The sequence below is a fragment of the Heptranchias perlo genome, chromosome 15, assembly GCF_035084215.1.
Source record: "Heptranchias perlo isolate sHepPer1 chromosome 15, sHepPer1.hap1, whole genome shotgun sequence".
NCBI lineage: Eukaryota > Metazoa > Chordata > Chondrichthyes > Hexanchiformes > Hexanchidae > Heptranchias > Heptranchias perlo.
In genome coordinates this window covers 8,427,491-8,449,185 of record NC_090339.1, presented here as the reverse complement: position 1 = coordinate 8,449,185, position 21,695 = coordinate 8,427,491, and the positions used below count along the sequence as shown (strand labels likewise).

General features: G+C 42.3%; 1 protein-coding gene across 1 annotated transcript in view; it reads left to right on the top strand.

Annotated features, from left to right (window-relative positions):
* Nucleotides 1-20,873, top strand: part of pls3 (plastin 3 (T isoform)) — a 108,586-nt gene extending 87,713 nt beyond the window's left edge. The window contains exons 10-16 of the mRNA XM_067996817.1: nucleotides 1,942-2,137; nucleotides 5,399-5,477; nucleotides 7,415-7,529; nucleotides 7,619-7,752; nucleotides 12,135-12,258; nucleotides 19,071-19,195; nucleotides 19,593-20,873. Of these exons, the coding sequence (XP_067852918.1) occupies nucleotides 1,942-2,137; nucleotides 5,399-5,477; nucleotides 7,415-7,529; nucleotides 7,619-7,752; nucleotides 12,135-12,258; nucleotides 19,071-19,195; nucleotides 19,593-19,725 (906 nt within the window). The 3' untranslated portion in view covers nucleotides 19,726-20,873. The remainder of the gene's footprint in view (nucleotides 1-1,941; nucleotides 2,138-5,398; nucleotides 5,478-7,414; nucleotides 7,530-7,618; nucleotides 7,753-12,134; nucleotides 12,259-19,070; nucleotides 19,196-19,592) is intronic.
* The last annotated feature ends 822 nt before the right edge of the window (nucleotides 20,874-21,695 follow it).

Genomic DNA, 21,695 nt, shown 5'->3' with positions numbered 1-21,695 from the left:
CATCGACAGCCAGCTTTTCCTCTGGTTACCGCACGTCTGTCGGGGGTGGTGGCAGCGAGCGACAGGACTGGCTGATAAGCGATCGACTGAGGACAGCTTGGCAGAATGAGCCAGCCACCAGGACAGTTATTTTAACAAACGCTGGGGGAAGAGAGGCACAGTACCAGCGGTGCCACTGCTATTAAACAGGCTTCAAGGAGCTCCTGAACATTTACCTGAGGAAGGAGGAAACCTCCGAAAGCTTGTAGATTTCAAATAAAAATCGTTGGACTATAACTTGGTGTTGTAAAATTGTTTACAATTAAACAGAAGGGACTGGCAAGTGGAGCAGACCCAATGCTTAGGACTTGACTAAAACAGGAGCATGGAAACCTGGATTTCTATGGGCCTGGAGGTGAGGATGATGGACTTAACTTCAGTGGGCTGGACCTTGCTGGAGCAGGGCACCTCATGGCGAGCCTCGTTAGACTTTTTTCTGCACCCTTCAGCTCAAAGATTTTTTGCCCTGGAAGTGTGAGCTGATACTGGCCCGTGAGGGAAACAGGACTTCTGGGACATTTGTGAATGGTGGAACCAACAGGCTATCTCCTTAACCAATGAGATCAAGGATTGAAAGAGAAACAGAGGAAAGACTGAGAAGGAGAGTGAATTAGATTCAAATCCGTTACGGAAAGTAAAATAGAGAAGGCAAGAAAGACTGGATTAAGAGAGAGAGGAAGAAAGAGACAAAGGAAAAGAGAGAATTTTAAAAAACTTGACATTTTTAAAATCTCTAAGAACAATTTACCACCTGAAGGAGGAATGGGCCAGAGAGGTTGATTGGCAGTCATTAATAATGATTGTTGTTAAGGTACTTATGCTGTTCATTGCCAGACTTAACTTTCTGTGGCAGGCTTAATGGGCAATTAATGTGCAAATCCAGCAAGTTCTTAAAAATAGTGGGGAGGTTGAGGGCGAGATGCCATTTGTGCAAAACAAACGGAGGTGTGCTGTAAATCAACCAGCAAGTTCTGGAGATTTTCAACTCATGCCGTAACTCTTAATCCCCCCCCAACTTGCTGGGCGATTAGCACATTAATAACGGCGTGCGTCGTTAACACACCGTTATTTTTCCAGCAAGATCCAGCCCAATACCCTTATGAAGGTGTCTGATGTTCTCTGGGAAATGCCACAGTGCCATCATGTGGTAAATGTCCTACAGTTAGAATTGACATAAAGGGTTTTAGTTCAGTTGATTGACAGTCACGTAATGTTTGGCGGCATAATGTTAAGCTCACGGCACCACCTACAGGCTCAATATCATTAGAATATTGTGACCAGTTAGCATTTTTAGGTTATACTTGGAACTCAGAAACAACGTTGTTAATGCAAACAGTGGCCAGTTCTGGAAGGATTGTGTCATTATTCAAGTTTGGAGGAAGGTTCTGAATAAAAACTTCTGAATGTGAATGTTTGTTTTTTTAAGCAGAGTCTGTAATAAAGAATCAAAGATGCAAAGTAGTTGAACCTTTAAATTTTTTAAATATTTCTTGACCATTAAAAATCATAACCTAAACTGATTGACAGTAAAACTGAAGGACAGCTGCCCCAGACTTCATGCAGAGATTTCTTACTTTGCATATGTGAAGGCAGCAAATGTATTTATCTAACTTTAGTGGATAAGGGAAATACTTTTTACTTATTTCCTAGGAATCCATCAAAAAGCACTTTACTCTCTCTTCGGCGATCTCTTTAAAAACTTCTTTCCAAATCCTTTCAGTGGAGATATGCACCACCCATCCCTTGCAACAGCCTAAATTGTTAATGAATGAGCAACAGCACAAGAGATCTGATAGTTTGAAAAATATAAATGTTGACGGTGGCCCTAATAAATGACAATGAATACTAATGAGCGGTAGGCTCACTCTATTATCACTTACTTTGTTGTTTTGATTCTTGTAGGAGAAAGATGACCTGAAGCGAGCTGAGTACATGTTGCAGGAGGCAGACAGACTGGGCTGCAGACAGTTTGTTACCCCAGCAGATGTTGTCAATGGGAACCCTAAACTGAACTTAGCCTTTGTAGCTAATCTGTTCAACAAGTATCCAGCACTACAGAAGCCTGTAAATCAAGATATTGATTGGAGTCTGCTGGAAGGTAAAACTACAAAGATGAATCTTGTGCATTTCTGGAAAATGACTTTGAACCCAATGTTGACCTCTGTGAAAAGACCTCTGGAGCTTAAGCTTTTTTTTATACAAAATGTTTGTGAATTTTGATTATTCCACAGGGTAATTTAATGCAGTTGAGTCACAACTTAGTTAATTAGTTGCCCCAGTGACACAGTGCCTCAAAAATGGTAGGATTGGGGGGTAATTTTAATCTAACCGGCCCAGCGGAAATGGACAGGATCGGATAAGCCATCTGTTTTGCATCCCATCCTATTTTACTTTCCATTGAAATCAGTGGGCAATAAAATCGGGCAAGATGTAAATGGGCAGCCGATTCCGATCCTCTCAGTTTCCCATCGGGCGAGTTAGGTTAATATTATTCCTCTGGTTTCACGTCAGAAGGTTCAAAGCAAGTTACCAGTCTCTTACTATATTGTTGGGAGATCCTTGGAGCAGTAGCAGCTGCTTCCTCAAAGGCAGGAACAATAAACCAAGTCACATTCACAAATCAACAAGCCACAGCCTTTATCCAAACATGAACACAAGAGCTGAAAGCTGGAGGTAGAGGTGAAATTGACTGCCTTGACGTCAAGGCATCATTCAACTGAACGTGACATCAAGGAGCTTTAGTAAAACTAAGGTTAATAGGAAAACCCTCCTGTGGATCGTAACTGACACAAAGGAAAATGGTCGTAGCTGTGGGAGGCCAGTCATTGCAGCCCCAGGACATCGCTGCATGACTTCCTCAGGGAAATGTCCTCAGCCCAGCCATCTTCAGACGTTTCATTAATAAGCTTCCCTCCATCATAAGGTCAGGAGTGGGGCTGTTTGGTGACAATTTGACAGCATTCAGCTCTACTCACAATTTCTCTGTTAATGAAGCAGCCCATGCTAGCCTACAGCAGGACCTGGACAACATCCAGGCTTGGGTTGAAAAATGGCATGTAACGTTTGCGCTATGGAAGTGCCAGGCATTGATCATCTCCAACAAGGCAGCGTGGATACAAAATTGGCAGAGAGTCGTGGTGAATGTTGTCTTTCAGACTGGAGGGAAGTATACAGTGGTGTTCCCCAGGGGTCAATATTAGGACCACCACTCTTTTTGATGTATTTTAATGACCTGGACTTAGGTATACATGGTATAATTTCAAAGTTTGCAGATAACATGAAATTTGGGAATGTAGTAAACAATGTGGAGGATAGTAACAGACTTCAGGAGGACACAGACAGACTGGTGAAATGGGCAGACACATGGCAGATTAAATTTAACACAGAGAAGTGTGAAGTGATACATTTTGGTAGGAAGAATGAGGAGAGGCAATATGAACTAAATGGTAAAATTTTAAGGGGAGTGCAGGAACAGAGGGGACCTGGGGGGTGTACATACACAAATCTTTGAAGATGACAGGACAAGTTGAGAAGGTTGCTTTTTTTAAAAAAAAGCATATGGGATCCTTGGCTTTATTAATAGAGGCATAGAGTACAAAAGCAAGGAAGTTATGCTAAACCTTTATAAAGCACTGGTTAGGCCTTAGCTGGAGTATTGTTCTCATTTCTGGGCACTGTACTTTAGGAAGGATGTCAAGGCCTTATAGAGAGTGCAGAAGAGATTTAATAGAATGGTACCAGGGATTAGGGACTTCAGTTAAATGGAGAGACTGGAGAATCTGGGGTTGCTCTCCTTAGAGCAGAGAAGGTTAAGAGGAGATGTGATAGAGGTGTTCAAAATCATGAATAGTTTTGATAGTGAATAAGGAGAAACTGTTTCCAGTGGCAGAAGGATTGCTAACCAGAGGGGACAGATTTAAAGTGATCGACAAAAGAGCCAGAGGCGACATGAGGAAACATTTTTTTTAATGCAGCGAGTTGTAATAATCTGGAATGCACTGCTTGAAAGGATGGTGGAAACAGATTCAATCATAACTTTCAAAAGGGAATTGGATAAATACTTGAAGGGGAAAAAATTTACAGGGCTATGGAGAAAGAGCAGGGGAATGAGATTGAAAGAGCTATCCAATTAAAGAGCCGACGCAGGCATGATGGGCTGAATGGCCTCCTTCTGTTGCTGTACCCATACTATGATAAGAGCAACACACAGCCTATTACAATTGGCTCACGTCCTGACCCCTTAAAGCCTCTTCACCCTCTATAAGACTAAGGGATGGGTGGAGCTGCAACACTTGAGAAGCTTGACACCGCCAAGGAAAGAACAGTCTGCTTGAGTGGTACACTGGTACTGGGCTCAGCATCAACTCCCTGCACTACCAGTATACTGTAGCTGCAGTATGTACTATCCACAGGATGCATTGCAGCAACTTGTCAACCGTACTTTGATAGCATCTCCAGGCTTTGTGACCTCGACCACTGAATGTCATCACCTTCGAATTGCATTCGCTTTTATATTGCTGCTGTTTCATTGTCGCTGAGTCAAAATCCTTGAATTCCTTAGCTAACATGATTGTAAGAACACTTGAGGATTACAGCAGTTCAAGAAGGCAGCCCGCCATTACCTTCTCAGAACAAATGGGGATGGGCAATGAAATGTAGTCGTCTTGGCACTGCCCACATCCCAGGAACGAAAAAAAAATCTTATCAGCTAGGTTGTGGAGAATTGTCGATGGTCTAAGTGTATATGAACAGTTGAGAAATCAGCTGTGGTATTGAGGTGTCTAATATATAGGAGGCAAGAGAATTGACCAGTGAACATGTTGATCGGAATTTGTTCTTCTCTCAAGTTATCTACTTATCTAAAAGTTTTGCATCTGGTGTGCACTCAATGTTCTGTAAAATGTCCAACTAAGTTATAAATGCAAAACACTTTTTTTAAAAAAATGGGAACCCCAGGCATTACTTGCTGGGTCAATCTTACATGGAGCCAGAAATTTGCTACTATCCTCTAATTGCCCACAAGGGTTTAGGAGTAGCTACCATGACCTGGATTTGCTTATTTAGGCCATTTCCACACAGTAAATGCACAAGGAGTGGCCTTAAATGAATAATTCCATTTTAGCAGATGAACAGTATGACTGTGCTGCCAGACTACCGATGAGCAATGCCATGTGAGGTCTACTAGTTTAGTAAGAAGATGGAGGGTTCCATTGTAATTTTTCAATTTACAATTTTACTAGAATTTCCACAAATTGGGGGGAGGAAATCTTACCTTTACATACTAAGTTTTGTTCAAATGGAAATATAAATTTCTCTGCGACATTTTTCTTTAGCAAGTTTACATCTTTTTGCACTTTAGGTGAAACTCGTGAAGAAAGAACCTTCCGCAACTGGATGAACTCACAAGGTGTGAATCCACAAGTGAACCATCTATATAGGTGAATGGAAACGCTTTCACTCAATTGTTGTGCAAATACTGGAAAGATAACTAATGTAGTTTTGGTTTAATGGTTGGGCTCAACTACCAATTACGACTGTTAATACTGGAGACACTGGGGCCAATTTTAACTCTTTCCGCCAGGTGGGAACAGGGTGGTCGTGATCCTAAAATCGGAGTGATGCAGTTGCCACCCTTTTCCAGCTCCGACTCCACATGCTGCCATTTTGCCCAGGGCCTTTTTGAGGGTGGGCTAGATGCCCACCTGAATTGGGCAGGAGCCTCATTAAATTATGTAAATCTGAGTCTTGCGACGTACATAGGACCCTGATTGCCATTTTAAGGTACAAATGGGTGGAGCAAGCACCATGCACGCTTCGCCCATTTGCAGCAGATGGTGAGTGGCCTAACCAGCAGTCCTTGAAGGGTCTGCTAGAGGCCGCTTAGAAAACGGCCCAGGAAATAAACTAATTTTTTCAGTGGAGCCAGGAGGAGTAAGAATGCAAACAAAATCTGGGCTGCTGCTGGCCATTCAGAGTCCTCTGCCCCCAACCCTTCCCTGGGGATCACCTCTCAGTGGAGGTCAATCAGACACAAATTGCTTTTGGACTGCTCAGGTCAATTAGAGGTGAATTTCATACTCCTGGGGGTATATTTCTGTGGATCAGCAGGTGCTCATCAATGCCTAGCTTCTTCCTAAGGTCAGAAAAAATACAGCAGGGACTTCTGATTTTTATTTAAAGAAGTGTGATAGAGATTTGCTGTGTAACCATGTGTGTCACCTGATGTGTGACTCTCATACCTCAATTTTCAGTTAGAAGGACCTTTTTTTGCATTGCAGTAGACAAGCTGATACTGCAATGAAGGAAAACCTATCTGTTTTGGAGTCACTTCTTAAAAAATACAGTGCTACGTTTCCTCTCAACCTAACACAGTAACACCTGGATTAATCCGTGATTAGACTGCCTGAAACATGAGCATTAATTCGAGGTGCATTTCAAAAACTAGCTTTGGGAAAGCCCATGCAATCTCACCTAAGGTTCAATGTGCTGTCCTCGTTAGCAAAGTTTAATCCCATTAATAGGACGGTTATGCTAGCCAGTGTTGTGCTGAAGCAAAGCTGTATTGATGTATAATGGTTAATGTAGTTCAGATGCTAAGTGTCCTGAATGTGTGGTGTATTGATGCATGATCGGTAATGTAATTCAGGCCATTAGTCCCCTGAAAGGTAGCGTGGCTCAGAGGTCTTCCAGTTTAAACTAAGCCAAGTGTAGTGGCAGCTTTGGACCAACTGAAGTGTATCTACAACTGTTACAAAGCAACCTTTTTTAAAAAAAAAAATCCCAGCAGATCACCTGGGACCTTTTATTAAGCTTCATTTTTCAGCTTTATAATGTTAGCAGAATTGACTGACTCATTGACCTTTTGATGTTAAAATTTAACCAACCTTCAGGAATGGTTGAGTGGCTCTCTAGGCATGCATGTGTGCCATGCTCTTGTTTTCCCACTGGCCAAAGAGTGATGCACAGCCAGCAGTATAGCTCCAGTCCATTGGCCTCGTGGCACTCTAAACAGGCTCCAGTTTCAAACCTGTACTTGTGTAATAATGTCTTTACAGTGAATATGTAATTCGCATTATATGGGAAGCTCAATACGGACAGAGTTGAAAACCAAAACTTTTTCTTTAATATCAAATCTATCTACTAATGCTAATGAACCTTTCTGCAGGGCCGTGTTAATGGGAAATCTGTTTCAACACAAAAAACAAGAATATTTAGCATTAAGTTTCTAAGTGTGATTCCTCAATGAGGTTGGGTAACAGATTTGGTTACGTCTGAACTTTTCGCACAGAGTCTGTGAAGAATGCTGCAGCTCTGTATGGCTTTTAGGCTTGTTCAGGATTTTTTGAAATTTTTTTGAATTTTGTGCATGTTACAGTGACTTGGTAGACGCTCTCGTGATATTACAGCTGTATGAAAAAATCAAGGTCTCAGTTGACTGGAACAAAGTGAACAAGCCACCATATCCCAAACTAGGTGCTAACATGAAAAAGGTAGGTTGGTTCCTGCCCTAAGGGCATAGAAGGCCATTCAACAAACTTATCTGGCTTTATTATTCTAAAAACATCTTCTTTTTATTTAGCTGGAAAATTGCAATTATGCAGTTGACTTGGGAAAGAATCGAGCAAAGTTTTCTCTAGTGGGCATTGATGGAAAAGATCTGAACGATGGAAACTCAACACTAACTTTAGCCTTGGTCTGGCAGTTGATGAGAAGGTACTAGCATTGTTACAAAATGCTGTTGAAAGGGCTTTCAATGACATACCTATTATTACATTATAACTTCACTGTGATTTGTAAATATGTGAGCAAGATATGGATGGCATTATTGTGACCTTGCATTTAAATATGTTGTCGCCTTGATTTCCAAGTCTGCATTACTTCAACACCCGCGCTAACTCATTTAAAACGAATAAGTTACTGTCTGTGTTAAAACAATGTCAATTACATGGAAACATAGAAAATAGGAGTAAGAGTAGGCCATTCGGCCCTTCGGGCCTGCTCCACCATTCAGAATGATCATGGCTGATCGTCTAACTCAGTACCCTGTTCCTGCTTTTTCCCCATATCCCTTGATTCCTTTAGCATTAAGAAATATATCTATCTCCTTCTTGAATACATCTAATGACTTGGCCTCCACTGCCTTCTGTGGAAGAGAATTCCAACAGTTCACCACCCTCTGAGTGAAGAAATTTCTCCTCATCTCGGTTCTAAATGGCATACCCTGTATCCTGAGACTGTGACCCCTGGTTCTGGACTCCCCAGCCATCGGGAACGTCCTCCCTGCGTCTAGTCCTGTTAGAATTTTATGTGTTTCGATGAGATCACCTCTCGTTCTTCTAAACTCCAGTGAATATAGGCCTAGTCGACCCAACCTCTCCTCATACATCAGTCCTGCCATCCCAGGAATCAGTCTGGTAAACCTTTGTTGTATTCCCTCCATGGCAAGGACATCCTTCCTCAGATAAGGAGACCAGAACTGCACACAATACTCCAGATATGGTCTCACCAAGGCCCTGTATAACTGCAGTAAGACATCCCTGCTCCTGTACTCTAATCCTCTTGCAATGAAGGCCAACATACCATTCGCCTTCCTAACTGCTTGTTGCACCTGAATGCTTGCTTTCAGCGACTGGTGTACAAGGACACCCAGGTCTCGTTGTACCTCCCCTTTTCCCAATCTATCACCATTCAGATAATCTGCCTTTCTGTTTTTACAACCAAGGTGGATGACCTCACATTTATCCACATTATACTGCATCTGCCATGTTCTTGCCCACTCACCCAACTTATCTAAATCACATTGGAGCCTCTTTGCATCCTCCTCACAGCTCACATTCCACCCCGGCTTAGTGTCGTCTGCAAACTTGGAAATGTTACATTTAGTTCCCTCATCCAAATCATTGATATATATTGTGAATAGCTGGAGCCCAAGCACTGCTCCCTGCGGTACCCCACTAGTCACTGCCTGCCACCCGGAAAAAGACCCGTTTATTCCTACTCTCTGTTTCCTGTCTGTCAACCAGTTCTCAATCCATGCCAGTATATTCCCCCCAATCCCATGTGCTTTAATTTTGCACACTAACGTCTTGTGTGGGACCTTATCAAAAGCCTTCTGAAAATCCAAGTACACCACATCCACTGGTTCTCCCTTATCTATTCTACTAGTTACATCCTCAAAAAACTCCAGTAGATTTGATAAGCATGATTTCCCTTTCATAAACCCATGCTGACTTTGTCCAATCCCGTTAATGCCTTCCAAGTGTTTTATAATCTCTAGCATTTTCCCCACTACTGATGTTCGGCTAACTGGTCTGTAATTCCCTGTTTTTTCTCTCCCTTTTTTAAATAGTGGGGTTACATTTGCCACCCTCCAATCTGTAGGAACTGTTCCAGATTCTATAGAATTTTGGAAGATGATCACCAATGCATCCACTATTTCCAGGGCCACTTCCTTTAGTACTCTGGGATGTAGATTATCAGGCCCTGGGGATTTGTCAGCCTTTCGCCCCATTAATTTCCCTAGCACTTTTTTTTAACTAATACTGGTTTCCTTCAGTTCCTCCCTCTCACTAGACCCTTGGTTTCCTAACATTTCTGGGAGGTTATTTGTGTCCTCCTTTGTTTAATTGTTCTGCCATTTCTTTGGTCCCCATTATAATTTCCCCCATTTCTGACTGTAAGGGACCGACATTTGTCTTCACTAATCTTTTTCTCTTGACATTTATAGAAGCTTTTACAATCAGTTTTTATGTTCCCTGCTATGGTCCTGCTTTTACTCTCATTCTATTTTCCCCTCTTAATCAATCTCTCTGTCCTCCTTTGCTGAATTCTAAACTGCTCCCAATCCTCAGGCTTGCTGCTTTTTCTGGCATTTTTATGTCTCCTCTTTGGATTTAACACTATCCCTAATTTCTTTTGTAAGCCACAGTTGAGCCACCTTTCCTGCTTTATTTTTGCGCCAGACAGGAATGAATAATTGTTGTAATTCCTGCACACGTTCTTTAAATATTAGCCATTGCCTATCCACCGTCATCCCTTTTAGTAAAGTTCCTCAATCTATCATAGCCAACTTGCACCTCATACTTTCATAATTTCCTTTATTTAGATTCAGGACCCGAGTTTTGGATTCAACTACTTCAATCTACATCTTAATAAGGAATTCTATCATGTTATGGTCGCTCTTCCCTAAGGGACCCCGCACAACAAGATTGTTAATTAAGCCTTTCTCATTGCATAATACCCAGTCTAGGATCGCCTGTTCTCTAGTTGGTTCCTCAACGTATTGGTCTAGAAAACCATCACATACAAACTCCAGGAATTCCTCCCCCACAGTATTATTGCTAATTTGGTTTGACCAATCTATATGTAGATTAAAGTCTCCCATGATTATAGTTGTAGCCTTCTTGCATACATCTCTAATTTCCTGTTTAATTGCCTCCCCTACATCTCCACTACTGTTTGGGGGGCCTATAGACAACCCCTGCCAACATTTTCTGCCCCTTGGTGTTTCTTAGCTTGACCCATACAGATTCCACATTGTGATTTTCCAAGCCAATATCCTTCCTCACTATTGCATTGATTTCCTCCTTTACTAACAACGCTACCCCACCTCCTTTCCCTTTTTGCCTGTCCTTCCTAAATATTGAATACCTCTGGATGTTCAGTTCCCATCCTTGGTCACCCTGCAGCCATGTCTCCGTAATCGTTACTATAATCATAACCTTTAATATCTATCTGCGCTGTTAATTCATCTACCTTATTGTGAATGCTCCGCACATTAAGACACAATGCCTTTAGACTTGTCTTTTTAAGATTGCTAGTCATCTTAGTTTTATTTTGCACTATGGCCCAATTTGTTTCTCGCCCTTGTTTCCTCTGCCTTCCACTATTGCTTCTTCCCTTTCTGTCTTTTGTTTCTATCCTTGTTTCTCCCTCCTCTGTCTCCCTGCTCAGGTTCCCATCCCTCTGCCATTCTAGTTTAAACCTTCCCCAACAGCACTAGCAAACACCCCTGCGAGGACATCGGTCCTGGTCCTGCTCGGGTGTAACCTGTCCCGCTTGTACAAGTCCCACCTTCCCCAGAACCAGTCCCAATGTCCCAGCAATTTGAATCCCTCCCTCCAACACCATCCCTGCAGCTACGCATTCATCAGGTCTATTCTCCTGTTCCTATACTCACTAGCACGTGGCACTGGTAGTAATCCTGACATCACCACCTTTGAAGTCCTGCTTTTTAATTTATCTCCTAACTCCTTAAATTCACCTTGCAGGACCTCATCCCTTTTTTTTACATGTCGTTGGTACCGATATGGACCGTGACTACTGGCTGTTCACCCTCCCCCTCCAGAATGCCCTGTAGCCGCTCCATGACATCCTTGACCCTAGCACCAGGGAGGCATCATACCATCCTGGAGTCATGTTTGCGGCCACAGAAACGCCTAACTGTTCCCCTTAAAATTGAATCCCTTATCAACATAGCCCTGCCACTCTTATTCCTCCCCTCCTGTGCAGCAGAGCCACCCATGGTGCCACGAACTTGGCTCTTGCTGCTTTCTCCTGATAAGCCATCTCCCCCAACAGTATCCAAAGCGGTATATCTGTTTGAGAGGGAGATGGCTCCAGGGGACTCCTGCTCTACCTGCCTAGTCCTTTTACTCTGCCTGGCGGTCACCCATTTCCTTTCTGCCTGCGTAATCTTTACCTGCAGTGTGACCACCTCACTGAACGTGCTATCCTCGATTAATCTCAGCATTGCGGATGCTCCGCAGTGAATCCACCTGCAGCTCCAGCTCCGAAATGCGGTTAGTCAGTAGCTGCAGCTGGACACACTTCCTGCACACGTGGACGCCAGGGACACTGGTAGTGTCCATAATTTCCCACGTAGTGCAGGAGGAGCACATCACGGGTGCGAGCTTTGCTGCCATGACTTGCCTTAGATTTACACTGCACTCGCCTCTCAGGCTCTCCCCTCACTCTCGGGACTCTCCTTTTACGTCACACGCTCCTGTCACGTGCTTACACTTTGGGAAGTCTAGGCTTTTAAGTCAAATGTTAACTATTTTCACAGTTCAAAAGTTACAATTGTGTATTAATAGGTATACGCTGAATGTTCTTGAAGAACTAGGTGATGGTCAGAAAGTCAACGATGATATCATTGTCAATTGGGTGAATAAGACATTGAGAGAGGCAGGCAAGTCAACTACCATCCAGAGTTTTAAGGTAAGCAGTTCTTTAAAAGGTCACTGCTCTATCTTCCCATGCCCTAGGGTGGGTAGGTGATTTGCTCACAGGTAATTCCTTCTCAGCGAGCGGCTGGAGATGCACAAATGTTCCTCCAGTCAAATTATCAGTTGACTTCTAACATCAATTGGTGGACGGCTAGGTCAATGTGGTGGGCTGTCTGTGAAGAATCATGTAAGCATCAGATAACAGGGTTTTCAGCTTCTTCCAGACAAAACTTTAAACACAGTCATGTATAGTATATTTAATAATAACCAGTAACAATGATACATGTCAGCAACTGCTACAGTCTTTGTGTCTCTCTTATGTTCTCATTTTCTTTCGGTTTCTTCTCACCTCTCCCTCCTCCTCCTCCCCCCCCCCCCTCCCCCTCTCTATCCTCACTCTCTCTATTTCTCTCCCCTTCCCCTCTTTTCCACCCCCCCCCCAACCCCAGTCCACAGTCCCCCTCCTTCCTCCCCCACCCACCCACACCCCCCCAGTCCACACCCCCCGCCCCCCCCGCCCCAACCCCAGTCCACAATCCCCCACCCACCCCCCAGTCCACACCCCCACTCCCCCAATCCACCCTCGCCCTCCTCTCCTCTCTACAAGTCCTGCAAGTAGAAGGGGGATGGAATTCACTCGGCTGAATGTAAGAAAAGGGTGGTCAGAGGGACCTTGGGGGAAAAAAACTTTGCAGTGGAGGTTTGAACTCAAGATTAAAACATTCTTTCAGTAAGAGGGTAGTTAGAGGGGAGGTGATGACCATAAAAATTGCAAATGTTTTGAATCTGAGGATGGACATCAAATAGTAAACATTCTGAACGAATACTTCCTCCAAGTATTTACAGGGGAAGACGAGAGCAACACCCCCCACCTCTAAACAAAGATAACTTAAATTAAATCAATGATTTTGATATAAATGAGAAGAAAATCCTAGATAGGCTAAAAGTGCACAAAACAAATAGATCCCCAGGTATTTGTCCCAGAGAGCTGGAGAGACCAGGGAGGAGGTTTGAGGGTCACTGAGGGAGTTGATGAACATGAGGGAGATACCAATAGATTGGTAATCGGCTAAACTGGTGATCATATTCAATAAAGGGGGAGAAATCAGACACTGGCAAATATAGACCTGTTATTTTCACTTCCATTCCATGTAAAATAATGGAATCGATTTATGAGGAGTAAACTTGAGAATTAACTATACAACAACTCAGTAAGTAACAGGCAACACTGATGCAGAAGGGGAAGACCCTGCCCGACCAATCTCCTCAACTCCTTTTGAGGAAATGACAGCCCAAGTGGACTGTGGAAAGTCCCATAATGTGTACCTAGACTTTCAAAAGGCACTTGTCAAAGTTCCACACAAGGCTATTAAACTGAAAGCTGTGGAGTTTCTCAATGCAGCCTGGGAATGGATAAGTAGTTGGCTGGAGGGTAGATAACGAATACTCGCGAGAGGGATTTGGGAAGAGGGAAATACTGTGTGGAATATCCCAGGGTTTGGTGTTGGGAACAGTAGTGTTTTTAATTTACATAAATGACTTGGGCTGGGAATTTCCGCGGATCTGCTTCTGCTCCGTCGCTGTAATTTGGCTGGAAGCGTGGCGGAAACTCGGTTTATACGTGTAAATGGGATTTCCGGAGCAGTTACAGCAGGGGCAGGAACAACTCAGAGGAAATTCCCAACCTCGAGTTCAGAAACTAAGTGATAAAGTTTGCAGAAGCAGTCGAATCAATGGTAGTAACTCATGATTACAGTTGAGTAAAATATGTAAGTTGGCAGAACAACAGCAGGTGAAATTTAATGCAGACCAAGTGTGACGTGCTGCACATCGGCAGAAAACAATGGGCCACATTTTCTTGGGGAAGAAAGTGGCGAGTTCACGGCGCAAGCCATTATTATTGCGCAAGTCGGCCAGCGAGCTCGGGGGAAGAAGAGATATGCCGTGAGTTGCGAATCTCGATAACTTGCTGGTCGATTTACGCCACTCTGCCATTTGCCTCCGCCAATGGCATCTCGCCCTCAACCTTCCCCGTTATTTTTAACAACTTGTTGGATTTGCACGTTAATTCACAGCGTTCGTACCTATTTACTGATGTGATAATTGTTAATGCAATGCCAATCAACCTCTCTGGCCCAGAAAGGGAACAATTTAAACAGCGAGTCTCAAGTAGTAAATTCTTCTTAGAGATTTTTAAAATGATGAATTTTAAAATTGTTTTCTTACTTTTCCTTTCTATCTTTTTTTTTTCTCTCTTAATCCAATCTTTCTTTCTTTTTCTGTACCTGATTTGACTCTAATTTACCCTCCTTCTCCATCATTCCCCTGTTTCTTTCTCAATCCTTAAATCTCATTGGTTAAGGAGATAGACTGTTGGTCCCATCATTCACTAATATCCCAGATGTCCCCTTGCTGTGTTGATATCAGTTTACACTTCCAGCAAATTATGGAGCCAATTATATTGGAGCTGAAGGGTGCAGAAAAAAGTTTAACACTGCACTCCAGTAATATTTGGCCCAATAAGTAACTCGTGCATTCAATAACATATTGAGTTACCAAGGATGAAGCTGAAAGAGACCAAAGGCATCTTAGTAAACTCCAACCTCAGTATGTTGAACCAATGCAGAGTAGCAATCAACAAGGCCCAAATAATGGAATGCAAGTCAAAAGAAATCATGACAGAACTTTATAGCGTTCTAAGAACATAAGAAATAGGAGCAGGAGTAGGCCCCTTCAGCCTGCTTCACCATTCAATAAGATCATGGCTGATCTTTGACATCAATTCCACTTTCCCACCCAATTACCCATATCCCTTGACTCCCTTAGAGTCCAAAAATCTATCGATCTCAGCCTTGAATATACTCAACGACTGAGCATCCACAGCCCTCTGGAGTAGAGAATTCCAAAGATTCATGACCCTCTAAATGATGACATTTCTCCTCATCTCAGTCCTAAAAGTCCGACCTCTCATCCTGAAACTATGCCCCCTAGTTCTAGACTCTCCAGCCAGGGGAAACAACCTCTCAGCATCTACCCTGTCAAGCCATCTCAGAATCTTATATATTCCAATGAGATCACCTCTCATTCTTCTAAACCCCACAGAGTATTGGCCCATTCTACTCAATCTCTCCTAGTAGGACAACCCTCTTATCCCAGGAATCAATCTAGTGAACCTTCGTTGCACCGCTTCTAAGGCATGTAAGGAGACCAAAACTGTACACAATACTCCAGATGTAGTCTCACCAAAGTCCTGTACAATTGCAGCAAGACTTCCTTACTTTTGTACTCCAACCCCCTTGTAACAAAGGCCCACGTACCATTTGCCTTCCTAATTTCTTCTGTATCTGCATGTTAACTTTCTGTGCTTCGTGTACAAGGACACCCAAATCTCTCTGAGCGCCAACATTTAATAGTTTCTCACCATTTAAAAAATATTCTGTTTTTCTATTCTTCCTACCAAAGTGAATAACCTCACATTTCCCCACATTATACTCCATCTGCCAACTTAAATATAGAAAATAGGAGCAGGAGTAGGCCATTCGGCCCTTCGAGCCTGCTCCGCCATTCAATATGATCATGGCTGATCCTGTATCTCAGTACCATATTCCTGCTCTCTCCCCATACCTCTTGATGCCTTTTGTGTCTAGAAATCTATCGAGCTCCTTCTTAAATATATTCGGTGACTTGGCTTCCACAGCCTTCTGCGGTAGAGAATTCCACAGGTTCACCACACGCTGAGTGAAGAAATTTCTCCTCATCTCAGTCCTAAAAGTCCTACCCTGTACCCTGAGACTGTGACCCCTCGTTCTGGACCCGCCAGCCAAGAGAAACCACCTCCCTGCATCCAGTCTGTTTAGCCCTGTCCGAATTTTATATGTTTCAATGAGATTCCCTCTCATTCTTCTAACCGTGAGTGAATACACGCCGAGTCAACCCAATCTCTCCTCATTCGACAGTCCTACCATCCCAAGAATCAGTCTGGTGAACCTTCGCTGCACTCCCTCTGGCAAGTATATCCTTTCTAAGGTAAGGAAAGCAAAACTGCACACAATACTCCAGATGTGATCTCACCAAGGCCATGTATAACTGCAGTTAAGACATCCTTGCTCCTGTACTCAAATCCTCTTGCAATGAAGGCCACTTCTTGCCCACTCACTTACCCTGTCTATATCCCTTTGCAGACTCTTTGTGTCCTCCTCATAGCTTACTTTCCTACCTAGCTTTACATCGTCAGCAAACGTGGATACATTACACTCTGTCCCTTTATCTAAGTCATTAATATAGATTGTAAATAGCTGAGGCCAAAGCACTGATCGTTGCGGCACCTCACTAATTACAGCCTGCCAACCCGAAAATGACCCGTTATTCCTACTCTCTGTTTTCTGTCCATTAACCAATCCTCCATCCACGCTAATATATTACCCCCAACCCCATCTTGTGTAACAATCTTTTGTGTGGCACCTTATCAAATGCCTTTTGAAAGTCCAAATATACTACATCAACTGGTTCCCCTTTATCAACTTCATCAACTTGAGTACTGCATCCTCTTCTGATCGGCTGACATACAAGGGAGACATTCAAGTGCTAGATGCAGTGCAGAGAAGAGCCTGATCTCTAGTGTTGAAGTTCTGAGTTACAAAGAAAGACCGGAGAGACTTGGGCTTTTCAGCCTGAAGAAGAGGCACCTGAGAGGTGATCCTATGGTGTATAATATAATTAAGGGAATAGAAAAGGTAAATCCTGTATATTACTTTGAATTAAATTGTGAGTAGGACAATGGGACATGGGTTCAAAGTAGTAAAAGGCAAATTTAGGCCTGATTGGAAATTCTTCTTCACAAAGTGTGATCAATGTAGAATAAAGTTCCAGGAAGAGTAGGGAAGGTGAAAACGTAGGCCATTCGGCTCATCGTGCCTGTGCTGGCTCTTTGTTAGAACTATCCAATTATTCCCACTCCCCTGCTCTTTCCCCATAGCCCGATAATTTTTTTTTTCATTTCAAGTATTTATCCACTTTTTTCCCTTCAAGTATTTATCCAATTCCCTTATGAAAGTTACGATTGAATCTTTTCAAAAAACAGTTGGATGCTGAAATGGGGGAGACTTTAGGATCTCTCTAAATTGACGAATTAGGCCTGGCCAAATGGACTTCCTCATCCCTAACTATCTTGTGATCTTAGCATTGGCCTTCGCATTGAGGACCTGTTCCATTACCATCTGAGGGCATTATTTCTTCGGCCATGTAACACACACAGACTGTCATCAAAATCTTTGTAAAATCAAATTGTTGATCTTAAACATGTAAGAGTAGGCCAGAACATATTAAAAGACGTGAATGGTAGTATTCTTGCTGGATCCTTGGTTGGGTAAGGGACTAGATGATTTTTTAAAAAGTGGTATATCGTCCTCTGCTTCCCAGTAAAAGGACACCAAGAAAGACGTGCGCATATATATAGCAGTGTAACATGTCTCTCAGACACATCGAAGCACTAGAAGTACAACGCATTGCTTTGAACTGCAACACGTTCATAAACATGGCAGTAAAGTTGCACACAACAGACCCACAAACAGTAGAGAGATGTGATGATTTCATCTGTTTTTGGTGATGTTGGTTGATAAGTGTTGGATCGGACATTGGAAGAGCTCCTTGCTCTTCATGGGGATGGGGCCTTGCTTTAATGTCTCATCTGAAGAAAGACTCTGGGCACTGAGGATGAGGAAACTGAAGTGACGGATGAGTTCACGTATCTGGAAAAATTGCAGCTACTTCACCAGACATGCGTGAAAGAGGTGAAAAGACGCATTACTCTGATTGGAAGAAGTCAAGATGGACACAAAAAGGTTACTAAATTAGGCTGGCATCTAGATGATGAGGTATTGTACAGAGGTGGATTCTGAAATAGGCTTTTGGAATATGCTGTGCAAGGAGGATGTCAGGTTTCAGCTGGGAGGGCAGAGTGACCTGCTGAAGCCGTGAGGAGCGGTCTGTATGTTACTATAAGAAGATAGTGATGAATAGCTGAGAGGGGATCCCAAAATAGTGGGTCTCCAAATGGAGGAGAAAAACAACAAAAGTGTAAATATATCCCATGGAGTAGATGTTTTAATCCTTTTTATCATTACCTAAGTGGGAGGTCTACCTTATTACAATGCCCAGTGCTTTATCTTCTCCCAGTATCGGCTTTGCTCATTGATCGCATTCTCTCACTTCTTAGTCACATGGTCGTGGGTTCAAGCCTCCCTCCAGGACTTGAGCACATAACCTAGGCTAACACTTCATTGCACCAACTGAGGGAGTGCTGCATTGTTGGAGATGCCATCTTTTGGATGAGATGTTAAACTGTAGCCCTGTCTGCCCTTTGAGGTGGATGTAAAGGATCCCATTACACTTTTTTGAAAAAGAGCAAAAAGTTCTTCTGGTGTCCTGGCAAGATTTATCTTTCAACCAGCAGCATCAGAACAGATTATCATGGGATTTAACTTATTTACAGTGTACCAGAACTTGCTGTGTGAAAACTGGTTACTGCATTTGCCAACACAACAACAGTGACTGCATTTCAAAAGTTGGTTCATTAGCTGCAAAGAGCTTTGGGATGTCCTGAGATGTGAAAGGTATATAAATGCAAGTCTTTTTTTCTTGCTGTATATAACTACAAAACAGACTTGCATTTATATAGTACCTCTAAGGTACAAAAATGTCATAAGGTGCTTCTTCAAAGAGGCAGAAGGGAAAAATTATGAATATAGCAGCAAATGTACAGTGACTGCAATAATTCATAACCTAATACAAAATTACTTTACACAGGACAAGAACTTAAGTTCAAGTTTGCCTGTACTGGATTTGATTGATGCCATTCAACCTAACTCTATTAACTATGAACTGGTGAAGACGGGGGTCCTTTCCGATGAGGATAAGCAAGATAATGCCAAGTATGTTGCCTGAACTTTATTGCTACTTTGTGACTGCGTTTCTCCTGTATTCTTGTGTAGAAAGTCAATCATGGATGTATTTGATAGTAAATTAGATTTTTGTTGTAAATCATTGAGTACGTGTGTGCATTACTGAAAGAAAACCATCATATAAACATCTTTACAATCTAGGCGCGTACGGATCATTTATAAAAAACTGGCACTGCGCATCATTATTATATTGTTTTTACATGCAGTTTCTGCACTTTGAATTCACGTGATCTTTACAAAGTAGCTTAAATGCAAACCATTATGTACTTTTGTGTTAGTTGGAAAATGGAACAGAGTTGCGTTTAAATGTGATGAGTGATGCAGATGAAAACTGAACAATGGTGTGATGTGTTGCCTTTCTCAACAGATACGCTGTGTCAATGGCTAGAAAAATTGGAACTCGTGTATACGCCCTTCCAGAGGACCTGGTTGAAGTGAAGTCTAAGATGGTTATGACCGTTTTTGCCTGTTTGATGGGCAGAGGAATGAAGAGAGTGTAAAAATGATGCTGAATTATTGAGATAAATGTCACCACAAGCAAATGATTGGCCTTTCAGATATTTCCAGGTTGAAATATGCTGTTGGCAGAACTAGTTTTGTTTTTTGGCTTTCCAAGACTAGAACAAGGTGCTTGGGGAGAAGAGGATTGCATATATTATTTTCTCGAAGTGGTAATCCATTAATTTAGCAAGGTACACAATGAAATACATTCATATATAAACACGGAAGATGCCAACATACTACGTTATATCAGCACCATCAAGTTTTTCCCCCTCAATTAGAGTACTGGTCATCTATTGTGGTCGGACATAGATTATGCTGGGCTTTCTTTTCATAGTGGCTTTAGACTGGTTTTGAGGTAATTGGTGTTGTAATAAGGTTTATTGGGTGTTGCTAATTTTTGAACAAAAATTAAAGATCTCACTTTGAGATATTGACAATCACTGCTGTGGCTCTTTGTTGCATTCCACATAATTAACTTGTGATTATTTTTCCATGATGTGTGTATACCGTTCACTGTATAGATTCGAGCCCACCATTGCTACTTTTCAGTGACTCAACATAATTTGCAGTATAAAGATTACATTTTTTTTGAAGTTCCAGTGAAGGCTGCAGACCCAAAACATTCACTTTTTTCTCTTTAACGATGCTGGCTGACATACTGTGTAGTTGAAGCATTTCCTGTGTGTATTTTATTTTTGGTAAAGATTACATAGCCCTTCTAACTGTCCATTCCAGATATAGGCTTCAGTACATTCCATAGTCCAAATAATTATGAATCATTTTGCTATGTATCTTGATATCTTTTTAAAATTGCTTTTTTTAAACATAAAAAATAAAAGCCGCATAAGAGATCGATACATTTTATTTAAAATATTATGCAATCATTTTATGCAGAAAAGTGCCAAAGTTCTTGTGTTTAGAGAACTGCATCACAATTAAACGTGTTGGAAAAGTAGGACCTTGGAGGTGCTTTGGTTCACCACAGGTTTCCTCAAAGTGGAAAATCCCGAGAAGTTTGAGGTGTGTTTTAAGTTCTGGGATTTAGCGTTTACTAATCTAAATTTTTAATTGCTCAGCAAAGCTTTCATTAATATTGTATGGAAATGGTGGCAAAGGTTGACAAAAATAAAAGTTTTGATATGTATGTGATACTTTGTGCTTTTTTTCCCCAGTGTGTAAAGTGTTCTGTCTATTCCGGGTTAAGCAGAAAAGCAACAGATGAGCCAACAGATTTTCTGAACGGGGACATTAATTTACAAAGATTGTCTGACGTGATGCCCATTTCATAAACTTGGCAACCACTAGGAACCTGGGCAATCCTAAAGTATCTCATTTGAACCCTTGACCCTAGCGTGTGCTACACATCAGAAGAATATATGTTTCGGCAAAGAGAAAAATATTTTACCATTATACCCATGTGTGATCCAAAACACACTTACCGTCCTTCACCCAGGTTTAATATCATTTTGGGATCATTAATGTCTGAACCACTGGAACAGGCAGACAAAACCTCATTTCAGTGCCTCATCTGAAGGATGATGCCTCTCGCCATGCAGCACTGCTTCAGTCATGCACTGCAGTGTTGGCCTAAGTTAAAGTGGGGCTTGAACTCTCAATCTTCTGACTGCAAGGCAAGAATGCCAGACCAGGAAGTGTCTCAGATTCGTGCTCACGTCTGTGCTATTAGCTGATCTTAGCCAGAACAGTGGATGGGGAGCTAGAGCTAGAGCTAGCGCCCCCTCGGGTTAGGGAAGGGAAACTCATGCAGGGTTCCTGCTCCCGATTGCTGCAGTTGTGCCTATCTGGATGTCCTTTTTTCATTTACAGTGATGTAGAAGTGTGATAGGATAACTGCAGGGCTGGCTCCCAACCTGATTCTGGAACAGAGTGTGACATTGGCTCCTGCCACTGCTTGGGTTTGATTCTGCATGGAATAGGACCCCCATGCAATGTCAAACCTGTTTTT